The sequence below is a fragment of the Pleurodeles waltl genome, chromosome 10 (genome assembly GCF_031143425.1).
Source record: "Pleurodeles waltl isolate 20211129_DDA chromosome 10, aPleWal1.hap1.20221129, whole genome shotgun sequence".
NCBI lineage: Eukaryota > Metazoa > Chordata > Amphibia > Caudata > Salamandridae > Pleurodeles > Pleurodeles waltl.
In genome coordinates, this window is record NC_090449.1 from 844,540,068 (window position 1) to 844,567,675 (window position 27,608).

Sequence of the window (27,608 nt, forward strand, 5' to 3'; positions counted from 1 at the left end):
CATATAGGAAACAGATTCACATAAAGAAACTGCATCTCAGTGAAAGAATAGGTCTTACTAAAGGTACCCAGTGACATCTGTAGAATGGTGATTGCCTTTTTCTCAATTCAACCACATGGACATAACGTTTTTAGGTGTGACTGTAGTAATTGAAGCAAAGTTACATTTATTTGTGTGACACCCTAATATAAGTGATATGTCATATGGCTGTAATGCTAGGAGTGAAATTACTAGCTGTGTGATAGGTTGAGCTGACAATGTTAAGCTTCTTTAATGGACTTCTTCTTCACTCTATTTTTTCAACAGCATTTTCAAGTTTTTTGAGTTTTGGCAATGATGGAAAAGAAATCTGTTTTCCACAGAAATCATGTCAGACAGGCACTGGATTGTTTTGGGAACAAGGTTAATACAACACAGGCAGGTATTATGAGGAGAGGAATCTTAACACCTTCAGGGAACTGAGAGATTTGGCTAGTGCAGAGAAGAGATGTAAATACCCTTTTCAAGGTCGCATGTAGGGACCAAGGGTTAGCCAGACAAGCCTTATTGGATAGCTGGGATACCAGCTCTCTACATATGGAACTCAGTTGTTCCATTAGGGTATGCGAGTGAAAGGCAAGGCCACATAAAAAACTCATGCAGGCTCCTTTTGGTGCTAGGATAATATAGCTAGAGGCAAGAGGAGAGGGTTGGAGAGGGAATGCAGGGAAATCCTATATTACTGTTATAATTTGCAATTCCTTCTGAAATGCTGCTTATTAGCTATTATTATTGCATTATTGCACTTTTATAATATTCAGTTTATTTTTATAATCACAACTAAACACAAATCATATGCACTAGAATAAGATTCTACTTTTACTAATAGTCATTGAAAATATTCTTAGTGTATACGTTTGAGTTTATCTATTCATGGTGTAAGGAGATTTAGAGACTACTAACAACAAATACTACTGAGAGATTTACAATATAGATTGTTGCCTAGAATGTACCAACCTTACCTCCGTGAGTGACTGCAGGAGTCTGGGCAGAAGGATTCCATTATAGTTCTGGGCCCACAATGATTCCTTTTGCTTTTCCAGTTTGCAGCTTTGAGTCAACATTGCTCAGTGCCAGTGTCTCCAATTAGCCCCAGGCAAGGAAACAAGGAATTAACAAGCAGCAACAATGGTTATAATGTACTCGACAAACAAAAAATGAGGAGCAGGACCAATGCCTCTGATTTCTTTGATTGCATGCAGATTATCTCCTTGACTCAGGAAAGGGCTAAAGGAGGCTAATAGCAGCACTGAATCCATAGGCCTCAAAGTGAGCAGAAAAATATCAGAGACCTCATTAGTAACATACACTCCTATTATGGATGTAGACCTTGAGAAAGTTGAACAAAATTTTATAATCACCGAGAAGAGTCAGCTTCTGATCTATTGCACTATCCATGGTGTATAATTTTGGGAGCTCCTACCAAGCACATGCAACACAACTCCATCTTCTCCCCACAATACACTCAATGCATACAATCATTTATTTATTACTAGATTTCCTACAGAAAGTTCTGAATCCATAGGATTATCAACTGGTGGAACTTGCTCAACCCCAGAGACAGTTTGGGAGATGAAATTCTACCAAGGGATCCTCTTCCAGATTTATCTTGCAGTTGTTTTATTTTTAATCTTTTAGTTTACTTAAACAATTCTCCCCACTCCCATGACAACTAATCTAATGTATGGAATGCATCTGATCTCATAACCTTATCAATATGATCTTTAATAGTTGACTTTATTTACGTATTTTACATAGTGAGTATGATGTTGCCGCCTTTCTGGTGTAGAGCTTTTGGCCATGACAATACATATGTATTCTTGCTGTCTACATAAAATTGTTCACATATTTGTATTTAGGTCTTATTTCATCTAACTAATTTGGTGTCTGATAACTGCATCCTGTATTAGACCATGTTTTGCACCACCTTTACAGTGGAGGCATGACCGAAGATATGTTTTGGCTTTATTGAAACATTTGCAGACTCACGGAGAACATCTTGTCTCTGTGTACATTTTACAATTACATTTGTAGCTAAGCAGGGTCATTCTTTTGGTGCTGTTTTGTCTACAATTCATCAACTATATAGTTGCACTTCTTTTTACCACTGGGGTATTTTTGTTTAATGTACATTGTAAAGCAGAGCTATATAGCTGCGCTCCCAATGCAACATTAAAATGTATTTCCACTAGTATCTATGCTTGTAATGCTGGTAGTTCATTTGATCATTATCAGTGTTGGGTTCACAGTACACAATTAGCTACACTAATAGAAACCACAAAGAGCTGCACTTGATGAAGCAAGTACAAGGGGTGGGTTGGGGGTAGGAGCATTTAAAGTCTTGTGACTGTGACAATGGTTTGCCAAAAGGTGTGATAAATCCAATTTCCCAGAAAACACAGTTTACATGAAGCACATTACAGAGCAGGAATGGAGACTCCTTATTTGGATGTGCTGTGACTACAGTAGCCTCACAAACTAATTTTTAATGTTTTAATGATTTCATGTGAGGATTTTGTTCTGATGACTGGAGGGATAGTATCACAAATGGAATGAATGGGATAGGGTTCCACACTCTAGGTGCACAAAAGGAATTTAACAGAATTCTCTTCTTTTTGGAGGTATGGAATTCACATGTGAGGGTGCTTGAACCCTGTCATTGATAGTAGCCACAGAGATGGTCAGTTTATAGGCTTTGGTATTCCACTATGCATGGTTTTGTGGATGATACAGGCCCACTTCAGTGAACTGGAAGCTACTACAGAGAGTGCAGTATTGGGGTACTGTGATCACACTTTTTGGAGCCAGTGACCAGTTTGACTGCTGAATTTATGGCTGATTTGAGAGGGGTAAGGTGATTTTTTTTTTTAGTTCTAGTCTAGTTTAGATAACACTAATGCTTGGACCACATGTTTGAAATGTTTCTCCAGAAAAAGGTGTTTAATCCGTCAGCGCAGCCTAATTCAAAACTGTTCTTCTTTTGCTATGACAATGATGAGTGCTCTGAGGCAGTGGTTTCGGTCCAGTATGACTCCAAAGGATTTAGCATGTTCGATGATAGATGGGCCAGTTTAACTAACGTGTTCAGACAGCTATAAACCATACAGTGGCATTTGGGAAGGGACATCTGTAGAAAATCTGTTGTGAATGAGTTTATTTAATACGACTGAACATCATCCATGACTAAATTCTCTCTAGAATCTGCACCAGCTGTACAGTGCTTTCTGAGTGCAAAGATTTTCATTTAAAGTTGAATGTTAACATGGTATAAGTGGTATGAGTGGTTAAGGGTTTTATGAAGAGATCCCAGAAATTCCATGTCTAAGTCAAAGAGACTAAAAGAGAGAATCCAGCCTTGTGGAACTTTCATTTACGAGGGGTAGGATTCGATAATGAGTCTACAATTTTTACAAACTGGTTGTCCAGGTAAGAGACAAACCAGTGTGAGACAAAGTTCTTCATTTCAAAGATTTCAAGAATTTTTAGGAAAATGTGATGGATGACAGTGTCATAGGCCGAAGACAGGAAAGTCCATTGCCTATGATGCTAAGGGGATTGATTATGATTGGTGGAATGCCAGTCTCAGTGCTGTGGGTGATGCAAATTTCCATGACTTTTGCTATTAAGGGTAAGTTTAAATAAGTCAAAATTGTTCATCTCTTCCTGGTCCGTTTTGGGTCTTTTGTTTAGAAGAGGAGTGACTTGATCAATATTTAGCCTGTCTGGCCCATTTCCTCAAGAGAGAGTGAGGCATTTATCTGGTTGGTCAAGAATTGTATCATGGACGAGCAGATGGCCAATGACTGATACTAAGAAATGCTGGGTGTGGGTATATCTTGGCAATCACAAGTTGCTTTTCTCTAGGTCTGTATTGAATTGAGCCTAATGTACAGAAATGCACTTGTTTTCACATGATAATTTTTATTTGAAGGCATGTCACAAGGGACAATCAATAAGAGAAGGACACAGAACAATGATCCTTGTCCAAGTCTGCCAAATAGGTGTCAAGCTGTCAGAGGTTCACAATGTCTAGCAAACGCTATTCACCATTATACCCATCACTCTTTCTCAAACTCGGACCCCAGTTATGAAAAACACATTGAAATGTCTGAAAAAGAGCTTTACCATGGCTCATGTATCACACCATCTATATCCAGGATTGCCATTTTCTGTCTAACCCAATGCTTTCCAAGCCACATTGGAGTCATCCTACCACAGAAGTATCCCACTTGCTGTAAACATCCTGCAGCTGTTCTATCGTGTAAATTGAGCCCTGGGGAAGTTAATTAGTTGGTCACTGATTAAAGGCTCTTAGGAATCAAGACCGCCTTTTAGGAACGGATCTAGGCCCATATTTATACTTTTTGACGCAAAACTGCGCCAACGCAGTTTTGCGTCAAAAAAATTAGCGCCGGCTAACGCCATTCTGAAGCGCCATGCGGGCGCCGTATTTATTGAATGACGTTAGCCGGCGTTAGCCGCCGGCGCTGTCTGGTGTGCGTTAAAAAAAACGACGTACACCAGGCAGCGCCGGCGTAGGGGGAAAATGGCGTATGGGCGTACACAAATGGTGCAAGTCAGGCTGAGGCAAAAAAATCGCCACAACCCGATTTGCGCCATTTTTTTACGACGCCCATCCCCCATTGAAATGACTCCTGTCTTAGCAAAGACAGGAGTCATGCCCCCTTGCCCAATGGCCATGCCCAGGGGACTTCTGTCCCCTGGGCATGGTCATTGAGCATAGTGGCATGTAGGCCCTCTTTGTGCCCCCTGCTATGTTTACTGCTGGCCGACAGCTGTGTTACATTGGTATGTGAACAAGTACATTGACATTGCTATATCGCAGAGATGTTGCAATTACACATTTGTGAAAGCACAGACTGACTCCAGATTGTTTTGTGATCCAAGTGTGTTTATTTCTGTAAATTGGGCTGGGGTGATGGTGGAGGAATGGCAGAGACCAGTCTATTTGTTTCACAGGTGTATTGTCCAATGAGTCATAGGAAGTGGAGCAATTGCAGTTTAAGGTGGACAGGGTGACAAAGTGGGACAGATGGTGACATTCAGGGGGTCTTATTTCCTGGCGGGGGTCTTGGCAATGTTCTCTGTCTTGTTCCTGGATCTCAGGGACCCTTTGCGGGTGGTTCTCCATTTGCAGGGGGTGGGGTGCTGGTGGCCTGTTGTTCCTGTGGCGGTGCCTCCTGTCCACTAGCACCGGCGGAGGTGGAGGGCTGTTCATCATCCAGGCTAGTGTCAGGGGCCCATTGGTGTGCCACTGTGTCCCTCCTGGTGTTGAGAAGGTCTGCCAGCACCCCTGCAATGGTGACCAGGGTGGTGTTGATGGACTTCAAGTCCTCCCTGATCCCCAAGTAGTGTTCCTCCTGCAGCCGCTGGGTCTCCTGAAACTTGGCCAGTACCATGCCCATGGTCTCCTGGGAATGGTGGTAAGCTCCCATGATGTTGGAGAGTGCCTTGTGGAGTGTCGGTTAGGTGGGCCTGTCCTCCCCTGGTCGCACAGCAGTCCTCCCAGCTTCCCTGTTATCCTGTGCCTCTGTCCCCTGAACCGTGTGCCCACTGCCCCCAGGTCCCTGATCGTCCTGTGTTTGTGGGTTTGCCTGGGTTCCCTGTAGTGGTGGACACACTGCTGATTGACGTGTCCTGGGGACAGAGGGATGGGCCGGCTGGGTGGGTGCTGTGGTGGTGTTTCCTGAGGGGGGAAGTTCAGTGGTGGTTTGTGACTGTGTCAGGAGAACCGACTGTCCCGAGGTCCCTGATGGGCCGGGCTGGTCATCTTGATCCAGGCGTGTAGAGCTTCTGTCGTCACTGTGGGCCTCTTCTGTGGGGGGACTGGATATGTCTGGCACCTCCTGTCCGGTGACGTTGGGTAGGGGTCCTGTTGGGGTATAAATGCATCGTTATTGTATCTGTGTGTGCCATCTTGTGCAATGGGTGAGTTACCCTCTACTCTTGTGCTTGCATTATTGTCTTGGCCCTTGTGTGAGTGGTGATTTTGGGGCATGAGTGAGTCTCTCTACTGGACATGCTTTGGTGATGGGTGTCCATGCATTGGTGTTACATGGAGGGCTTGGTTTTGGGATGTGTTGGTTGTGTTAGTGGGGTATCTGTGGGTTGTTGGGGTGATGGGTGTGAGGGTGAGGGTGGGAGTATGTGATGTCATGCAGGTGGGGTGGGGGGGATAAAGTAGTAAATATTTGCCTTACCAGAGTCCTGTCCTCCTTCTACTCCTGTGAGGCCCTCAGGATGCATGATCGCCAAGACTTGCTCCTCCCATGTTGTTAGTTGTGGGGGAGGAGGTAGGGGGCCACCGCCAGTCCTCTGTACAGCAATCTGGTGTCTGGATACCACAGAACGTACCTTCCCCCGTAGGTTGTTCCACCTCTTCCTGATGTCATCCCGTGTTCTTGGATGCTGTCCCACTGCGTTAACCCTGTCGACAATTCTGCGCCATAGCTCCAACTTCCTTGCAATGGATGTCTGCTGCACCTGTGATCCGAATGGCTGTGGCTCTACCCCGACAATTTCCTCCACCATGACCCTGAGCTCCTCCTCAGAGAACCTAGGGTGTCTTTGAGGTGCCATGATGTGGTGTGGGTGATGTGTGAGGTGCTGTCTGTTGTGATGTGTGATGGGATGTGTTGGTGTGTATTGTTTGAGGTGCGTGGATATTGTATAAGTGATGGTGTTGTGTGTCTGTGGATGCTGGTGTTGTGTTGGGTAGTCTCTCTCTCTCTGGCCTTCTTTCAAATTTTTGGTTGTAAGGGTTTGTGGGTGATGTGGGTGTGTGCTTTATATTGGATTGGGTGTGTGGGTGTGTGTATGTGTATCAGGTGTGTATATTTTGAATTGTCCAATGTGGTTGTGTTTTGTTAGTGTGTGTGTATTTTAGCGCACAGCAGTATGTACCGCCGATGATTTACCGCAGTTGAAAGACCACTGTGTTGATTCGTGGGTCGTGATAGTGTAGGCGTATTCTTATTGGCGTGACGGTTGGGTTTTGGTATCGCCAGTTTATCACTGACCTTTAGTGTGGCGGACTTGTGTGGGTGTCTGTTTTGTGGCGGATTCCGAGCTGTGGGTCGTAATACCTGTAGCGGGATTCCGCGGCCACAACGATATGTTGGCGGCCTTCTGCATGGCAGAAAGCAGGATTTACCACCAGGGTTGTAATGAGGGCCATAGTGTAGTGTCATTAGTATGAAGTGTGGTTGAAGTGGCACATGGATGCAGTTAGTAACTCCAAGAAGTGGAAGGACATGATGGACAATAGCATAGAACTGCATTGTCACCCATTACCTATCCTCAAGGGACATTGGCATGGTGACATACTTCTGCACTTTACACATAATGCGTATCAATACCTGGTGCAATCACATGGAATTGATTTGCTTGTAGGATGACAACCATACCCTTACTGCTCTTTTGGACTGATCCAGTAGCTGGCTGTCAATGACGTCAGCTCCTTTTCCCATTCTGCAACCATGTCCAGGATTGCATCTGGAAAGAAACAGTATCTTCTAATGTGGCTTCATCAGTTATAGCCAAGAGACTAATACCCTGCCTTTATATTTTCTTTGTTCTCTTGAGAAAGAAAGGCAGAGCAACAAACACTGATGTCAAAATTCTGGAGTGTGACTGACTTACATATCGTACTGATCTGTATGTGATTGATTGGTGAGTTGATGACAAACACCAGGCTTCTGTGGTGAAAGTGTTGTGATTGAACGCCTTCTCTTGGATTTGACATTGTATGTATTTTTAAATGTGCACTTTTCAGCATTTATGTTTTCTATGCATACTTTTGTCAGTGTTATTATGTGTGTTACTGCAGTATTGGTACTATTACTTTATTATTGTGTAAAGTTTTAAAATTCATTAAAACAAATATCACAAATCGCATAGAAAATCTAAATGTAATATATAACTAGGTTCCTTCAAAAATGTGAAAGGTTTTCTGTGATTTGTTATATTTGTTTAATTAATTTTAAAATGTACATAATAAAAGTAATGCTGCTGCTACTACTACAGTGTTATACTATGATGTTTCTGTTTATCATCTTCATGTGGTCAATTACTTGTGTTTATTTGTGATTTAAGACACGTGGGGTATGAGCCCGGTTACCATGTATTCTAATTTCTTTATTTTAGTTATTTATTTTTCTCAATCCTCTTAGGTAGATGTTTTTATGGTGTTGACTGCGAACGTACCTACACTGCTGTACCATTAACCTTTTGTTTTACCCTTTATCTTTTGCTCTGCTGGTGTTATTCCCAATGTTTACTTATCACTGTGTACAGTTGTTTCTGTGAGTGGCATGGTTTGACTCACTTCATTAGTAGCAGGGAGGGTATAAGATTGAGGCTTGTGGTGTTTAGACAGAAATTCAGAACCAAAACTCTTGTGGGGCAAAATATTGTGTCAATTATTTCGAGGACAAAAATATTGTGAAGGCAAGTTTCTATAGGTAAGTGAAGTTTATTATATATCACTCCAGATATATGTACCTTTCGAACATATATTATATATCTTTAAGTTAGGTAGATGTGGAGTTAAGAATAATACATATATACTGGCCTACTTACCTATTTGCACCCTCCTTATTGACATTTTGGTCCTTGATATTTTTGGTTCAAATATTCTGTCATTGATCCCTGTTGAACGTTAGTACTACTTGTATAACTTGCATAGTGATGGGGTACCATTTGTATATTGGACCTTACTTACACTTTTTGTTAAGTATGTCAGTGGATTTGCATTTGCATTGCCCTCCTTCTGCTCTTCCTTGATCTTCCTCCCACCACACCCACTTTGGAGGAGATAGTGTCTTTTTTATGTAAAATCCCAGACCATGCCTACATTTACACCTTAGTAGTATGTTTTCGTGTGCATGATATACTTCACATTTAGTGGACAATTAAGCATATTTATGTGCAGCAGCTACTGAACCTTCATTGTTGCATACCTGTTTATGAGTTACCAATTGACACTCTGTGCATACATATACTAACTCTATACAGGACGGGGCGCTGACATATGGCAATTATACAGTGATTTTACCTCACCACACACACACTGATCTTTTGAAATATTGATGGTGTTTCGAGATGCTATATAGCATGTGGGTGGAGAATAACAGAGAACTGTGGCCATCAGGATGCTAACAAAGTGAAGCAAGCATTGTCTTCTTGTATGCTTGAAAGCTAATCTAGTCAAGTAAGACTATGGTCATAATTTGTAGTTTGGCAGGAGGGAGTTACTCCATCACAAACCTCACAGCTATCCCGTCCACCATATTACAACCCCATTACAACTTATGGAGATCATAATAAGGCGGACAGGATATCCGTCACAATTGTGACGGAGTAACTCATCCTCCAAACTCTAAATCAGGCGCTATATATTGATTTACATCACCCCAGAGACTCTGTTGAAATTATTTTTATTGTTAATAAGTGCAATAAAATAAACCAAAAAAGAAGTATACTGATTTATTACCTCACATTGCTTTATCATTCCATATATGTTGACCTCAATATAGGTAATTAGTATACGCAGTGTACATATCATAAACTGTGTACTTTGCTTATTTTACAAAGGAATAAAGTAATTTTGTTTTTCTGCTACACAGGGAGAGCGAATGTGGCATTTTGCCATATCTGTGTTCCTGATTGAGTTATATGGACACAACCTACTTTTGACTGCTGTGTTTGGTCTTGTGGTAGCTGGCTCCGTATTGGTGTTTGGTGCATTAATTGGTGACTGGATTGACAGGAAACCAAGAAATACAGGTATCTTTGAATCTGTTTACAGCAAAGAGTTGCACTGGACTGTGTATCTGTGAGCAGCACTAGAAAAAAGTTAATTGAACTAACCAATATTCAGTTAATTTCGACAAATGTATCCAACAATGTATTACTAACAAGATAAATCCCTTTAGGGATACATAACACATGTAATTAGCAATTGTGTTGCTCATTGAATGTGAGAGACTGATTCCCAGGGTGGGAGGTTTGAACTTACTTGTTGACATGTAATATATTTTACCCAAATATAAGCTGCCAGTTGTGGAAACGATATGCGATTTTCTTAATCATCCTTCTTTATTCATCTTACTCCAAGAGTGCCTATACGAATATGTGATGTTATGTTGTTAGGGTGTGTGAAGTTGTGATGATACACAATTCACATTATTGTGTAATTTTATTTAGAAACATTGTCATCTCAAAATGCTGACCTCGTACACTTAAACAAGCATTGGCAAAGCAAATAGGTCTGGCTTTAAAGAATGTTGTATGGTATGGTGAAGTGTTGCCTGTAAATAGCAAGAGAATGGATATATATTTGTGTGGAACCCAAAAAAATTGGAATAATATTGGTGTTGGTTCACATTTGTACAATCAAGCCAGATCTAAAAATGTATATAGTTTAACGACTGCACATCGCTTATCTTTGCTGCTACCAAAGAAAAACAACATAAACTATCTAGATATCTAAGACACCTTATTATCACGTGTGTGCCCCTATATGTTTAAGCTCATCCAGCTGAGTAAATAAACCAAATTCTCACCGTTGTGCGGAGAGCAACCACCTTTTGTGGAACCACACAACTTCTGCCCAATCAAAACATGTAACCCTGGCTCCCAACACGTGGGTGTAGCCAAAGTCCTTTTCCTGTTGATTCTCACTTAATTGTCTGGCGACAGCTGCACTGTCAAGTCTTGCCCTAAAAATTCAAGGGGAAGATAATTAATCAGACATCAAAGGGGATTTTCCTGGTGCCACTCAGAAGTGCAAGCGTACCAATCAGCTGCCACTTACCTTTGCCCGGTCATCCTGAGTGACACACAACCCACTAGTTGTTGGCAGAAATCAAAGGAAATAGTAGACAGTGGCTGCAGGGTGGCTGCTGTAGTGGCTCTTGTGTTTCCTTGCTGCCCCTCAAGTTGAAAGTAAACCCATTGTGATAGAGAATAAAACGGTACTCTCCATAATGAAGTACGGTCTTCGCAAAGGGCAACGTTTTCTTAATTCAACAACTTCAAAAGGGTAGTTTTATTAAGCCCCCGTGTTTATGTTTTTGTATGTAATGTTATTTTAATTAGTTTTAAAGATCAGCTATCAGCCAAACATATATCTTGGTGCTATGAGTACCTTAAGCAGACGAGGTACTTTACATCAGTTCTTTTGATTAGTTTTCATAAAAGGCAATGTTTTCAACTGCTTCCGGAATGAATGGGGAGAAGTGCTGCTGAATTTTATATTCCACTTTTGTGTCCTCAGGTAACTCCCTCCTATATAGCCATTTCTTTAGTAAGGTACATTCTGCAATAGGCTGTAAAAGAAGAGGGATGCAGCTTTTGTGTTGGGCAATAATGCTGGAATTTCTTTGTCAAATAAGCAGGACATATTACAGCACCAAATATTCCTAGGGTCTCTCGACAATAGGCAGCAATTGGAGAGTACAAAGGGCTACAGAGAGAGGAATATCAAAGTTGGGTCAATAAGATCTCTGTCAATCAATCAATCAATCAGGATTTGTAAAGCGTGGCTAATGACCCAACAAGGTAACCAGGCTCAATTGAACAGGCAGGTCTTGAAGCCCTACGAAATTCTGGAAGTAAGGTGATGGTCTGGAGTTGAATGTGGCGGCTGCACAAAAAAATGGGGGGAAAACAGGGAGAAAGCAGTGAAAACGAGGGAAAAGCAAGGAGAAGGCACACAGAAAATGGGGGAAATGCAAGCAGAAAGCAGTGAAAACAAGGAGAAAGCAAGAAGAATGCACTCACAAAAGGGGGGAAGCAAGGAGAAGACAGGAGCAAGAGCGATGGAGCAGTACGGGGAGAGCTGGGCTTAGGACCTTCTCCACTCCTGTGGCTGTAGATTGTATTTGTTTCAGTTCTGTAAGGGAATATTGAGGAAAATACAAAACCAACAGCATTGCCTTGAATAAATCTAGACCCTACAAGAGCCAATACTGCTGTCATTTCTTGGAAGAAGTGTTGAAACTTCAAAATCCACCTTCATTTTTCAGGATGGAACCAGTAACATGATACCAAAGACAATCACATCAGTTACTTTAATGACTGTAGGGACTGAGAATTGAGAACTTTCAGTTGTTTTATTTATTCACAACAGTTTGCTTTAAAAGCTGTCTCGATAGTAGTGGAGATTAATTGGAGAAATTAAGTTTAGTCAACTAGCGAAACAGTGGCTGGCACTGAAATATGATTAGAATTACTGAGAAACTGAAACTACAATGAAATGTATAAAAATAGTAAGGTACTTTGTATGGAGGCCATATGTATCACCTAGTCTTATTAAAATGTCTATATTTCTTTTTCAGTGGCTCACGCATCACTCTTCATTCAGAATTTATCCGTTACTGCCTGCTGCATCGTGTTGATGCTGGTATTCTCATACAAAAGTGAGATTGAACAAATATGGCAAGGCTGGCTGACTGTGAGTTCAAGGTCCTTTAATTATTTGAGTTAATGTGGTGCTGACTTTTGTCTTTTAAATCTGTGGATGTCGTTTTTATTATATACATGTGCACTAAACTCAGTACAGATTCAAAGGCTATGGCCAGTGTTTGTGAAGCTGCATGGTGCACTAGGTACTAGTTCTGGGCCAATGTACTCTATTGACAAATGTACCAATGACAGTTAACCTGAGTGGTACACTGAATGCCCTGATAACCCAATAAACAAAGGCAGTTGCAGATGGTTTTGGATCTGAGAGTTACAGACAGCACATGGCCTCAGGTTATGCCCTTGTATGTTCTTGACACAAGCACCACTGCAATATGTCCACAGCCATTGCCTGCAGGTACTATTACATGTCCAGTACCCATGCAGTATAGGCATGACATGGCTTAAAGGCACACCTTGAATGCACAGGGTTTGAGCATTCAGAAAACTGCTGAGCACAGTACCCATTCTTAAAATGCCAAAAAGACTTGCACTACAGCCATACTCTGTGAAGTTTTTGGCAAATGTCCTGATCCTTGTACATCTACATCATTTTATCTTTTGGTTCTGTTTATTGTAATGTTATGTTAAATCAATTTACAGAGTGCAACATATACCCGAAGGTGCCTTGACATTCGCTGGACAGCATATAGGTTCATGTTCTGAAAAAAAAAACTAGAACCCAATGAAGTATTTAATCCTAAATTGTGTTAAACAGCCAAGTCTTTACAGCTTTTCTAAAAGCTAGGAGATTGAGGTTTAGGGCAGATTTAATAACCAATGGCATGGCATTCCAAGCAAATCATATTGTCCCTGAAAAAACTCTTGCCACCCCACGAGATGCATCTAAAGTTGGGAACCACAGCCAGCCTTTCCGATTTGGACCGGAGTGTGATCTGCAGGCCTTAACCTGTGTTGTGCCAAAATCTACAAATGTGCTAACAGTCATACCAGTTATAGGGACAAAATATTTGAATGTTTGGTCCACAGTCTACATTACAAAACTGGGTTGTGAAACCCATCATACGCTTTAAAAAATTGACTTTTATTTTTCTACTTAAGAGTATTTCCCCCACTTTGGGGCATGCCCTGGTTCTCTATTCGAACGAGATGTGTCACCCTGCCCTTTAACCTATATGATCTCTGAAACCTATGCTGTTGTTTCCAGCTAAGTGGACAGTTCAAATTAGAAATGTTGCTTCAAGGATCAATCCATGAAGTGAACTGTCAATTTATCCATACAATTTTCACCTTAGTTTTTTTGAGGTTTTAGAAAAAGTCTAGGCAGATTTTCACTGAAATGAAACATTAATGTCCATTTGAGGAGGCACACAAAATCATTTAGTCAACAGTCTTCTCAGTAAACCTTTCTTTATGTCCACAACATATGTGATAAAAAATTGTCACTGCAGGTTTCGCCTACACAGGACTCCATCAAGGCTCATATATTTCAAACACTATATGACCACCAATTAATCAATTTTCAGGTCTGAGGCTTTGTTTGTGCAGACACATGCCCTTTACATTTTCATTCTGGAGCACCAGTCGTAGCTCTATGTAGGTTACATAGGACAAATATAAGGTGGTTCCTTGTGCATGCAAAATAGAAGACGTGGCCACAGGTCTTCCTATATAAGCCCTATAACTACCTACAGCAATTTTTAGTTGCTATAAACAAGGAACATGTTAGGGCTATTAAGAATGGAGACGAAAGATATCCGGTGGCCATGCATATACACTTTGCTCATTCTACCAGCACACAAATATGGTTCCATGGTCTTGAACATGTGACACTTTGTGAAAGAGGGGGAAATAGGGAGCTTTCGCTTAGACAGGCAGAAGAAAGATGGATATGCCCTTTAAGAACTGTATATGATGGGTTAAACATCAATAATGAATTTCATCATTTTTTAGGAGTGTGAGAAGATAGATTGTAGAGAATGCACCATGGAAAGTTAATTTATAGAACCTAACATGAAATATAGTGCCTTTTATAGTGTCTCCCCTTGATAGGAAATGTCTTATGCATGTGTCTCTCAGGTGTAATCTAGCACACAAAAATATTACTTTATTCTTATCTTGTGAATGCATATTTTGTCTTAAAATGATGGATTACAATATATCACGATGCACATATGAGTGCCCATAATATACAATGATGTATACATATGATTGGATATAAGCACCTCCATTGGTTAATATCCAAATAGCCAGTCAAAGATGGCCACCGCTGTTTGGAATTTTTAGTTGACTGTATATACAATGAGTTTGACTTTCTAGAGACTGCAAATATATATAGCATCTGAGGTTAAATGTTTCTGGTTGTTGGGTATGTTTTGCACCAATGGTATACTATTATGGAAATTAACTGGGATACGAACACACAGGGTCTGAATGTGAGCTTGGGCACTGTAAGATGGCAGCCGCAATTGCCAGAGGCACCAAACGTCATTTAAAGATGACCGTAGGCATTCCAAATTTGACCATGGATATGCATATCTGCTCGCTTCAAGGTTATAAGTATATACAGTGCTTCAGAACAATCGATTCTGAATTACTTATGCTAATGCGTCCCTTTATGATAATTTATTACACATCAGGACTCGTTTTAGGCCAATGAATCTTTTGACCCAGTTGAGAGACACCTTAGGACGAGATAGCTAATCATTATGTCAATCAATACATGAATAATGTCATCAATATTTACTACAACAATGCATTTCACTTTAGTCAAAGACATCAATCAATTCAAGACACCACCATGACCTGGCAGTCATGAATAACCACACCAGTTTAGTTGAATTTTATTAGTTTTATTCCCTATTAATTACAATTCTAAAAGCAAATGTGTTAATCTCAAAACCAAGAAACAAAATAGCATAGTCACAATAAGGCAACTCTGATAAGATTTCATTAAGGCAAGAATCACAAACATCAAAACATAACACGGCATGAGCATAGATCAACTTTAGCAGAATGTCATTAATGCGTCGGTTCAACAAAGCATAGATTCAGTCGTTTGTCTATTTGTGTCAGTTTATTGAACACCTGTCCTAACCACTGATTAGCATTGGCATGTTGGGCTTCATGCAAAGCAATTTAGAACACCAATTTGGAAAACATCTAGCTATGGTCTCTGTCAAAAGTAAGCAGTTGGTACTTAGAATGGAAAAGCAAACAGACAAATCACAAGTTCATTGTCATAGTTACCCTCCAAGGTTTAGGTCAGCACTCAGGTTCAGTCTTCGTCTTCAGGACATCAGTTGTTTCACCATCAGTCAAAACTCAGCTCCGGGGCAAAAGAGCCACTTCCCTCATCAGGAGGCAAAGTATAAAATGGGCAATCTCAGAAAGGATGGTCAATTAAAACCATAAAAGTCACCAAACAGAGTGACAGAGTTTCTGGATAAAATCAATAGCATTCCCTAACACCTCTCGCAGGCTCCCCGTGTCATGGGTTTTTATCCCTTTTTCATTGTACATTCCCCTAAAATCTAATTGGCTAAGGGGCTGCACCCCACTATCTCTACCCAATTAACTTTGAATTAGCTCATCAAATTTGTCACCGCACGATAGTTCACAGACAGTTTATTGGTCCATATGATTGACGTCTTCAGAGGTAGCACGTCCGGTATGATTTCATTCTTCTGTAATTCTTTGCACATCTTTTGGTCAGTAGCTCCATTGTCTTCACCGGTTTAAACGACCTTGTACATTAAATTAATCTACACTGTTGCAGTTTGGCTAAACATTTCTACAAGCCATATGAATTTCATGAGAACGGATCCACTATAGGTACATTCAGCTTCTAATTTGAAGAAAACAAGAGGTCATGTCCTTTTGCGAGTCAGCACACTGCACGTTTAAAAAAACCACATTTAATATGAGAGCCAGGCAGCTAAGCTTCGGCTCATGCTAACTTAAGGCCTACAAGATTTATTTAGGATCACTTTAATAACATAATCATTAATAATTAGTACAAAACCATTCTCTAATAGAAATATTCATAGGCATTAGTCATTTTCATTAGTCCCCGTATACATTGGCGGCCACTCCCCGTGGTCACATTTCAAGTGCGCATTTTAGCAAAACATATTAGTACAATTTCTATGCGGCAATATCACACATTTGTTCATAAACATTTCACATAAATATAGATTTTATAAGCTACGTTCTCTCAGTCCCTCCTCTGATGACGTTCGTCATCACACAAACCTTTCCCTTTCAACCTTTCACCTTTAATTTTTCACTTTGACCTTGTCCTCTGTGTGAACGCTCCCAAATTTCATTGAACATTTTCTCCCTTTCACTTTCTTCGTTTCTTCTATTCCTTTTGGTCCAGTTTCTTCTGATTTTCTTATTAATTTTGCATGCTCCCCATAAACTTAATAGACCCCCTAATATTTTTGCAAGCACCCCATTCCAAATAATGGTAAACCACCTCCCTACTCTGGCAATTCCTTTTCCACCTTTCTCCCAAACTCCAGGTTCCTTCAAATCTTTCAAATCTGCACCATCTCTTGTTAGGTTAGTAAGCATACCTCTAATCTTTCTACTATTATCTGGAATAAATGAGCAACATTGACGCTCGTTAAGCATCTTACAGACTCCGCCGCTCTTTGCTAAAAGAATGTCTTAAGCAAGCCACTTTGAAGAGTCATAGTTCTTTCCGCAGCAAGTTCAGTATCCATTAGGAGTATAGCCCCTATGAAATTTGTCAGCATGTTATCCACAATAGTAGACAACTTTCGAATCTTTATGGAGTTTAAAATAACCCCTACTGAAGGAATTATGGCTCCAAATATGTCACCAACGACCGCAGCCACTGTCTCTCGATTTTGTCTAGTATGTTGTAATTCAGACATTTTAGGTATTTGCTTTAGGTCATCAATCTGGTTAATCTTTGGGAAAACTATCCCCAAATACCATGTCCCATACCATCCCTTAGGTAGACGGTAGTAAGCATTGAGTCCACAGATGTAATAGATCCCAGGGATCGCTGGATCCTGTCCATTTAACATGAACGTCCATTTACTCTGAAAGAAAAACACATGCCTGCATTCACTCGTTCCCACAAATAAAGTGTCATGATCAGATTTCGGCCTATATATACAAAGCCTACCTACATGCAATGCATCTGTAGCTAATTTGCCCTGCGTCTTTATTGCGGTGTAAGCATAATCATTTGCATATGTGCGTTTTTCTAGCCCTTTTTCTAATCTTTCTTTCAGTGCTTTGCGTCTATCATCAGTGTGATCTAAGAAGCTTTTCTCTGCAGGTGTTAATAAGCAGGTCATATTGTTGCAGTGTGCATAAGCTGTGCCAAAGGTTAGTGTCGGCTCAAAGAAACCTCTAACTAATTTTATACTGTTTTCTTTAGCTAACTTGTTCAGAAACTCAATCACAGGCACAAAAGAAAACACTACGTCTAGATTTGAATAAAAATATTGCACATGTTCCTGGTCATAGAATCTTGTTAGTAGAAAACTACAACTTATCCCGTAGGTTAAAGGCAAACTATGGTAGGTGACCCCTTCTTGTACTGATGAAGGAATCTTTGTGCACACTTAACAGTTCCTCACATCCATAGTATCAACATATTCATTCAATAGGCGATAGAAGACATTAGTAGAAAGTTCCCCCTTTGAATTAGTTCCCTCATGCAAATATTTAGTATCCTGCTCGAATTTCTCCTATGGTGTTAGTGTAGCAGTCTCAGGTTTTGAAGCATTGTTAGTCACTTTCTTATCCAACCATGGCATTCCCACAATCACACCCACAATTATTATAGCTCACACAATACCCAGTATAACACTTAACCAACCACACACTTTACTCTTTTTGCTACTACCTCTAGTGTAAGCCATGATCTGTAAAGAATCAGATAGCAGAATAACTCAAACAATCAACTTGAGGACGATTAAAAGCTCTCTTTTTTTTTTTTTTCTTCTTAATGCAAAGGTCTCTGTTTCTCTCTTTTTGTGTGGATTTACAGCGTTTCACTCACCCCAGGACCCTTTTGTCAAATCAGGTTAGCAACTTGTCATAATCGTTTTTTCAGAGTCAATTCAGGTTTTATGTGTCACATCCGGTAATTCTAGTCTCTTTTCTCAGCTTTCAGCTTTCGATTTCTATTTTTAATTTTAACACAGTCTTTTCTGGTTGAATTCATGTACCGTAGTATTGGCCTGGTACTTCTCAATCAAATCAAAATGCTAAGAATTCTTGTTGCCATTCAGAAGTCGTTGCATACGCCCATTCAGGACCTGCGTACCTTCTGTTCGCGATTCTCTTTCTTTTCAGTCTGCGTTCACTTTGCAACTCTCCTTCACTAAGATCCTCTTTTCTGGTTGTATCAATTTCTTCCTCTATTGTTTCACAAGGGACGACCTTTTCCCTTGCAGCTTGTTTCTCTGGCCAGTTATCACCTTTATGCGTTTTCTTCCTGCTTGGCCTTTCAGGACGCTGAACAGCACCCTCCTCTTGTACTATGGTGTTTTCTCTTGACGGACCTGCAATTGGCTCAGGAGGTATCTCTGTGTTTTGATCCCCTTCTGCTCTCTCCCCCTCGTCTTCTGGGTCTGTAACGGGTTCAAGCTCTAACCCGTATCCGTCTACTTCTGAGAGAACATCTCCTTGTTGCGGTTCTCCTGCTGCCTCTACTGAGATAGGCTCACCGTCACCTCTCTCGATCTCATTTACTGTTTGAGGGACTAGGCCGTCCTCAGTGGGCTCTCTTACAGTCTCAGTTTCCTTTTGAATACTCTCTGGCCCTGAGACTTCCCTCTCTGGAGCTGTTGTTTCCGGGCACTTCAAGTTCCTCATCAGTTGGACATGTTACCTTCTTTGTGTGACTGGCATGTATCCAGTTTGGAACTCCTGCACACTTCAAAGCATTGGTTGTTGTCAGTATTACTTGATATGGCCCCTTCCAGCGCGGCTCCAAACACGACTTCCTTACATGCTTCTTGACAACCACCCAGTCTCCGGCTTGTAGAGTGTGACCTGGATCCCTGATTGGTGGCAATGTATTGGCCTCCACCTGGTGGGAAAAAGAGCGGACCACATCAGCCAAACCTTTGCAGTAGTCCAACACCATATCATCCGTGATATTCACAAGAGCATTTGCAGGTACTGCGGGCATCCTCATAGCCCTGCCCATGATTATCTCATGGGGAGATAGTCCTGTCTTCTTGTCAGGTGTGTTTCTCATTGACATCAACATTAAGGGCAATGCATCTGGCCATTTCATGTTGGTAGCTGTGCACATTTTTGCCATTCTCGACTTCAAAGTACCATTCATCTGTTCCACTAGTCCTGATGCTTCGGGGCGATAGCTACAATGTAGCTTCTGCTCAATGTCTAATGAGGCACACAAGAGCTTTATCACCTCATTGTCGAAGTGTCTGCCCCTATCTGATTCTAAAGAGACCGGGAAACCGAACCTTGGTATTAGCTCTCTAAGCAACAGCTTTGCTACTGTGAGGCTGTCATTCCTACGTGTAGGGTAAGCTTCAATCCAGTGACTGAAAACACACACAATCACCAACACGTACCTCAAGCCTCCACACATGGGCATTTCAATTAAATCCATTTGCATCTTGCTAAACGGACCTCCAGCTCTCCCTATGTGGCTCAAAGTCACTACAGTTCCCTTTCCTGCATTCATCTGTTGACAGATGATGCACCTGTGACAGGTATCCTCTGTGGCTTGTCTTAATTTCCGAATAAACCAGTCAATTTTGAACAATCTGATCATTGCGTCACTCCCAAGATGTGCCTGTCCATGGTAAAGCCTTGCAAATTGTGACAAAAGACTGTTTGGCAAAACCAACTTCCCCTCCTCTGACACCCACAAGTCGTCAGCTCTCTGTACACATTGCATTCTCTGCCAGGAGCGTTTTTCTTCTCTGCTAGCACGACCTTGCAGTGATTTTAGCTCATCTAGTGTGTCAACAACTCTTAATGCAAAATTCAAGCATGTTTCATTTTCAGTTTGCGGTAACAATTCCCACTGTTCCTTGAACGATATACAGTTCAATGCGCAAAACCTTGCGACTTGATCTGCATAGCCGTTTCCCATTGACACAAAGTCTTCTGACTTAACATGAGCATTGCATTTCACCACGGCAATTTCAAGAGGCAACTGAATCGCATGTAACAAATCCTTAATCTGTTTGCCATTTTTCACTGGTGAACCAGAAGAGGTCATGAAACCCCTCTGTGACCACAATTGGCCAAAATCATGTAAAATTTCAAATCTGTATCTGCTGTCAGTATAGATAGTAACTTTCAGATTTTCAGCTGAGTGGCATGCCTTAGTAAGGGCAATTAATTCAGCCACTTGTGTAGAATATACTCTTTCGAGCCAGGAGGCTTCTATAATACCTGTGATTGTACACACAGCATATCCAGCTCTCAGGATTCCGACTGAGTCTCTCAAACATGATCCATCAACAAACATAATGCAATCATTCTCTTTTAGCTGCGTATCTTTAATGTCAGGTCTGGGTTTGGTACATAGTTCTGTTACCTCAAAACAGTCATGCTCCACTTCCTCCGTGTTATTAATCTCAGTGTTTTCAACAGGAAGTAGAGTTGCCAGGTTTAATACAGTACATCGTTTCAGGGAGACATTAGGTGACCCCAAATAATTGTCTCATATCGGGTAAGTCGGGCATTTGTCATGTGCTGAGTTTTAGTTTGGGTCAACAGAATTTCAACTGAATGTGGAACTATTACTGTTAGGGGATGTCCCATCACTATGCCTTTACATTGTGTGAGGCTCTGACCAACTGCTGCAACTGTGCGCAAACAACCCGGTAAGGCTGCTGCGACTGGGTCCAGAGTAGCTGAAAAATATGCTACAGGGCGGTTTGCACCTCCATGGACCTATGTTAAGACAGACAGAGAACAAGCATCATATTCATGACAAAACAGTAGAAAAGGCTTGGTATAATCAGGCATACCTAAGGCTGGTGCCCTACCCATGCACTCTTTCAATTCTATGAATGACTCAAGCTCTTCCTCAGATAAAGTTATGGTATAGGGTTCATCCTTAGTTTCCTTGCCTGTCAGCTTTATCAATGGTTTAGAGATAATCGAAAAGTTGGGAATCCACTGATGATAGTAACCCACCATTCCCAAAAACATTCTGACATCTCTCTTTGTTATCGGGGGTTCATCTACAGTATGGCCGTCACCCTTTCTTTTGATATTCTCCTGGACCCTTTCTCAATCAAATGCCCTAAATATTTCACCTCTTTCTGACAGTACTGCAGCTTCTTTGGGGACACTTTATGTCAGTTTTTTCCCAAGTGTTTCAGCAAGGCAATTGTGTCATACCTACAGTCATCTTTTGTTCTGGATGCCATCAGGAAGTCATCAATGTACTGCACTAGAGTCGAACTAAATGGCAATTCTAGTGACTCCAAATCCTTCTTCAATATCTGATTGAAGATGGAAGGTGACTCAGAAAACCCTTGGGGAATTCTGCACCAACTGCATACCTGGTCCAGGAATTTGAAACTGAATAAAAAGTGTCTGTCCTCATGGAGAGGTACCAAAAAGAATCCTTGGGACACGTCTACAACTGTGAACCGTTCTGCATCACATGGAACCTGGAACATGATCACTGCTGGATTTGGCACTATGGGGCAACACTTTACCACAATCTCATTTACTTTTCTCAAATCTTGTACAAATCGAACCTTCCCACAAGGCTTTTTCAAACCCATTATTGGCAAATTACATGGGCTGCTCAATACCTCTTTCAGGACTCCTTGCTTTACAAAGTCTGCAATTATCTGCGACACCTGAATAAAGACATCTTGTGCCATGTGGTACTGCAGTACCTGGGGGAACACTGCATTTGGCTTCACTTGTACTTTAACCGGTTCTACTCCCTTTATCAGTCCCACTTCCTTTCCTGTCAGGTCCCATACTTTCTCTGGCATGGTTCCTTGCAGTTCAGCTGGCAAGTCAGTTACTGTAAGCATTGGGAACAAGTTTATCAAAGGGTAGTCTTCATTTGCGGTCTCTGTTTCTGGTTCTGAAAACTGCCCATCATCTCCCTCATCATCACTTTTGGTTTGTACTTCAATCCCTTCATTAGAACAGGTAATCGAACATTTCGTCTTGCACAGTAAGTCTCCTCCCAGTAGGGATACGGGACTCGAATCACAGACTACAAACTTATGCAGTCCCTGGAAGTTGCCAATCTCAACTTTTACTGGGTCAGTAATCGGATTTGTCAGGTACTGGTTTGCCACTCCTACCACTCTTCTGGTACGCCCTGATAGTGGTAATTTCAGAACCTCTGCACTTCTGACTGTAGAGCGTGTAGCTCCTGTGTCAACCAAAAATGAAACCTTGTGACCCATCACCTTTCCCTCTACATAGGGTCCCCTCTGATCTACTTCTAGGGACGCTGCAAGCCTGCACTCTTCACTGTCTGAACTGTCATCCGACCATTCATCATTCATTCCATCTTCACCACGAAATGGGAATTGCTGTACTGTGTTATTTTGGCTCATCACTTGACCTGTGACCTGCTGAGGAAGCATCACCTGTTGCTGTCCCATTGGAGCTAATGGCAATTGCATTTGCTGTCTAGGTACCATGGTAACCTGCTGTTGTACCTGCTACATTTGTGCTGGTTGAACACGAGGCATTTGTATTTGCTGCATGGGCTGTAACCCCTGCATCTGAACCATGTTATTCTGAAAATTTTGATTTTGACCTCTCAATTTTGGACCCCTCACATTTTGGAATGTACCGACATCAGTGCTTTGTTGAACGACACCATCATGCACTACATTTGGGCATTCCCGCTTCCAGTGCCCCACGCCCCCGCGCTCGTGACATGGTAACATCTTTTTCATCCCCTGAGCATCATTTTGAACCACAACAGTATTCAGGTCCGGACCGCGATTCACAAAACCTCGACCTCGGCCTCTCGGTTGCTCCTGAAACACACTATTCCCTTGCGGTTGCTGTTGTACCATCTGATGAATTCCGTTTCCCTGCATACCTGCTTGTGCTGCCTTAATCTGCATCACCATCACTTTCTCCTTCAACTTTCTCTGCTTTAACTCAATCTCGTCACTACAGTACTTCGCGAACACCTCATCAATTGGCTTCGCTTGCCAACAGATCAAATGATTCTTGATCATCTGGCTAACCTCTGGTCTTAGCCCTTCAACAAATCTGAGCACGAGATGGTTCATGTCTTTCGGCTCAATAGTCTCAGTGCCACTGTAATGTTTGAACGCTTTCAACAACCTCTCATAGTAAGCATGGATTGACTCTTTTACCTCCTGTGAGGTCCAGTCGATTTTCTGCCAATCAGTCACTTTTGGCGACACTTTCTGCTTCAAAAACTCAACCACTTTATGATAGTACTTCATCACCTCCTCAGATGGTGCTCCAGTCACCTTATCCCTTGCCGGTTCCTGCGTTGTCCAATCCACACCTTTCTTGCACTCAAGCCATAAGTCGGGTGGAACAATGATCTCAAACAAGGTATTCAAATCTTCCCAGAGACACTTCGCAAGTTTCACAAGCCTGTCTGTCTGCTGATACCACTCCATCGGTTTCTCCCTCAACCTGGGATAATCATTTGTAAATGACAGAATGTCTCCCCTAAACCACGGTACATAAATTAGAACCCCACCAGCTGTTTCTTTCATTGTTAACATCTTTACTGATTCCGCATCTGGTGAAGCTTTAGCTTGACTTGATCCCGGACTGTCTCTTTTCTCCTTATCTCTTTTCTTTGCCCATCTGCCCTCCCATTTCTCTAAAGCTCCCCAGATCTCCGCACTTTGCAGTATTTCTTTAAGATGCGCTTTCATTCCGGCAGACCTCATGTGTTCAAAGTCCTTAGAGTCAAAGTCTAATCTGTAGCTTCTCTTCAAATGTTTAGTATTCTCAATATCAATATTGTATTTGTCTGCCAGGTTCGCCAACTTCTGATGTACCTTACCTACTTCTTTAGTAATTTTGGGGCACAAATATCTCAATTCTGCTTCTGTGTATGACTCTAATCTATTCACCCCCATTGTCCCTTCCACTAATTCAGCAGCTTCCACACCCAGTCTTGCAAAGTTTAGGCAATCATCTTTCTCTCATCTCTCTGCGATCACTGTAGCAGGTTGTGAAGTTTTGTTATTTCCCAGCCACTCATTCAGTTGCTGCACGGAAAAGCCTTGCAACGTGATATTTCCTGCCTGCATTAATGGTGTTTGTGATGTATCCACAATCATTGTCTGTGGGGCTAACACACTTGTCCCTACTTGTCTCATTGCCTCTAAAGGATCCCCAATTGGGCTAAGGCTTAACAGAGATCTGAGATGTTCGGCTGTTTGCTATCTTGGTGATATTGATCGAGGGGTTCCTGTGAATCCTTCTCTCATTATCTCCTGGGTCCCCACCCCTTGATCATATGTGTCAGGTTTACCCTGCGCATACAGTGGTACAGGTGGACCAACAGTAATTGGTAACGATATGGCAGCTGGTGTCTGCCCTGATCCCAAACTACGTGGAGCAGTAACTCCCAAAGCTTGGCTCCCAGTGGCTGGTGTAGGTACGAATGGGGATCCTGCCACTGGACTGTAATTTGGAATCAATTTTTGCTGGGGCAGCAATTGCGGAGTTGGCTCAATCTGCACTAACTTCGATTTTGTATATATCGGATCAGGCGGCACTATTAGATTCGTAGTAGTCTCTAGCTCTTGGACGTCTGGATAGATTCTCTGTATCTGCGGTGGAGGTTGAAACTGTATCGGTATGTCTGGCGCAGTGGGTACACTGACACCATTCTGTATCAAACCCATATCACCAGTCTGCTCTGTATCTGTAACTCCCTTCTCCTGCGTCTGGTTCCCAGGACCCGCACTAGTGCTCGGGGCATTGTCGTCTACTGCATAAGGTGGGCGGGCGATCATGCAACAACTGATTAAGAAACTCTTCATCGTCTGAGTCATCTTCCTCTATCCAGGACCTCTTAGTCTCTTCAGGCTTATTAGAGTCTTTGTCTGTCTTGCAGGTGGCTTTCTTTCCCTGTGTCTCATCTCCCTGTGTTATTGCTGGAAACAATTTAAGTCCGTCAACTATTCCCCTTCTCCACATTTTACTCTCATTGTCCCATCTAGCCTCGGCTAAGGTCTTTTCTGCCCTCCTCATTCTTCTCTCAAATTTCTGCTGTCTTTGCTTAATAGCCATTAAATCCCAGACTGCTAATGCCTCGTACTGAGCTGGCCTCGGAGGTGGCTTTTGTACACTTAAAATCCACCTCAAATTCTCTAAAGTCCTTGTATTAAACGTTCCGTGTTCCGGAAACGCCAAACATCCCTCCTTTTCTGTCAATTTGCGCCACTGTTTCATCCATAAGCAAGGCGCAACTCCCTTCTACTCCATTACTATATAAGCTGGAGTACCCTCGGGCGGTGTAGGCTCCCCTTCACTCGCCATAATGTATGCGTCTCCTTTCAGAGCGCTCCTAAAAGCCTTGATAAAATTCATCTTTGCGTCTTTTCTTTTGTTTTGTATTTGATCAGGAAGTGACTTTGATTCCCAGGACACTCTTCACCCACCTTTCTCAACCTATTGTCTCTCACGGACAGCTGCCAATCCGTGCGCGACCCCTCTCGGCAACTGACCTATCCCAGCGCAGCACGACTGACGTCACACTCACACACTGCAGCTGACAAAGTCTTGCGGCTTGTCTGCCCCTTACTGGATTCAACCCAAACTAATGCAAAACTACTGCGAGCACCTTTAACAACAACAACAACTCAAATTTGCCGGTTTACTACAGGAAGGGTACACAATTGCTTTAGAACTTTACAGAGATTTCACTTGAAGCCTCGGCCCCTACTCTCTCTTTCTCAGTTCCCACCTACGCAAGCAGAATTCGACCTGCAAATCCTACTCTCGACTTGTCAATGGTTCGTTCTAGTGCACTTTAGAACTTGCCAAATCTCCATCGAAGGTTTCACTCACACATTTAGACTTAAACTCGACTTGTCAATCACGCCCGATTTACCTATTAAACTGCACAAATTACAACATAAACCCAAGTGTCTCCTACACTTTATCAATATACTCCGGAGTCTTAGACCACGACGGGTCCGTACATTAACAACCAACCACGTGGATAATTTTTTAGCACAAAGCGCCACACTCATATGAAGTAGGCCAACTTACCTACTCTCATACTGTGGAGTTCGCCCACTCCTACTAAAACAACATTTACCTGGCCTAAACACACGTAATCTTCACAAAACACCTGCAATATGCATTAGCTGAGCAAGCGCAAATCTATACCACACATGCTAAGACGCTGAGAACATTCCCAACTCACTTAGGCAGGCTCCGAGATCCTGGGAAAGTCATGTGGAAGTTAGAAACACATCATATTTACAATTTGCATTATCTCAGAAAAACAATCTAAACAATAATTGTCCGTCCTAGGGCCCCAAAGGGCCAAACCGTCGCTCTGCTACCAGAACTGCTACCGCGTCCCTTTATGATAATTTATTACACATCAGGGCTCGTTTTAGGCCAATGAATCTTTTGACCCAGTTGAGATACACCTTAGGACGAGATAGCTCAACAATATGTCAATCAATACATCAATAATGTCATCAATATTTATTACAACAATGGATTTCACTTTAGTCAAAGACATCAATCAATTCAAGACACCGCCATGACCTGGCAGTCATGAATAACCACACCAGTTTAGTAGAATTTTATGAGTTTTATTCCCTATTAATTACAATTCTAAGAGCAAATGTGTTAATCTCAAAACCAAGAAACAAAATAGCATAGTCACAATAAGGCAACTCTGATAAGATTTCATTAAGGCAAGAATCACAAACATCAAAACATAACACAGCGTGAACATAGATCAACTTTAGCAGAATGTCATTAACGCGTCGGTTCAACAAAGCATAGATTCAGTCGTTTGCCTATTTGCGTCAGTTTATTGAACACCTGTCCTAACCACTGATTAGCATTGGCATGTTGGGCTTCATGCAAAACAATTTAGAACACCAATTTGGAAAACATCTAGCTAT

General features: G+C 41.8%; 1 protein-coding gene across 1 annotated transcript in view; it reads left to right on the forward strand.

The window, feature by feature from the left end:
- Positions 1 to 27,608, forward strand: part of LOC138262457 (ferroportin-like) — a 282,512-nt gene that overhangs the window by 27,291 nt on the left and 227,613 nt on the right. The window contains exons 2-3 of the mRNA XM_069212351.1: positions 9,687 to 9,846; positions 12,402 to 12,517. Of these exons, the coding sequence (XP_069068452.1) occupies positions 9,687 to 9,846; positions 12,402 to 12,517 (276 nt within the window). The remainder of the gene's footprint in view (positions 1 to 9,686; positions 9,847 to 12,401; positions 12,518 to 27,608) is intronic.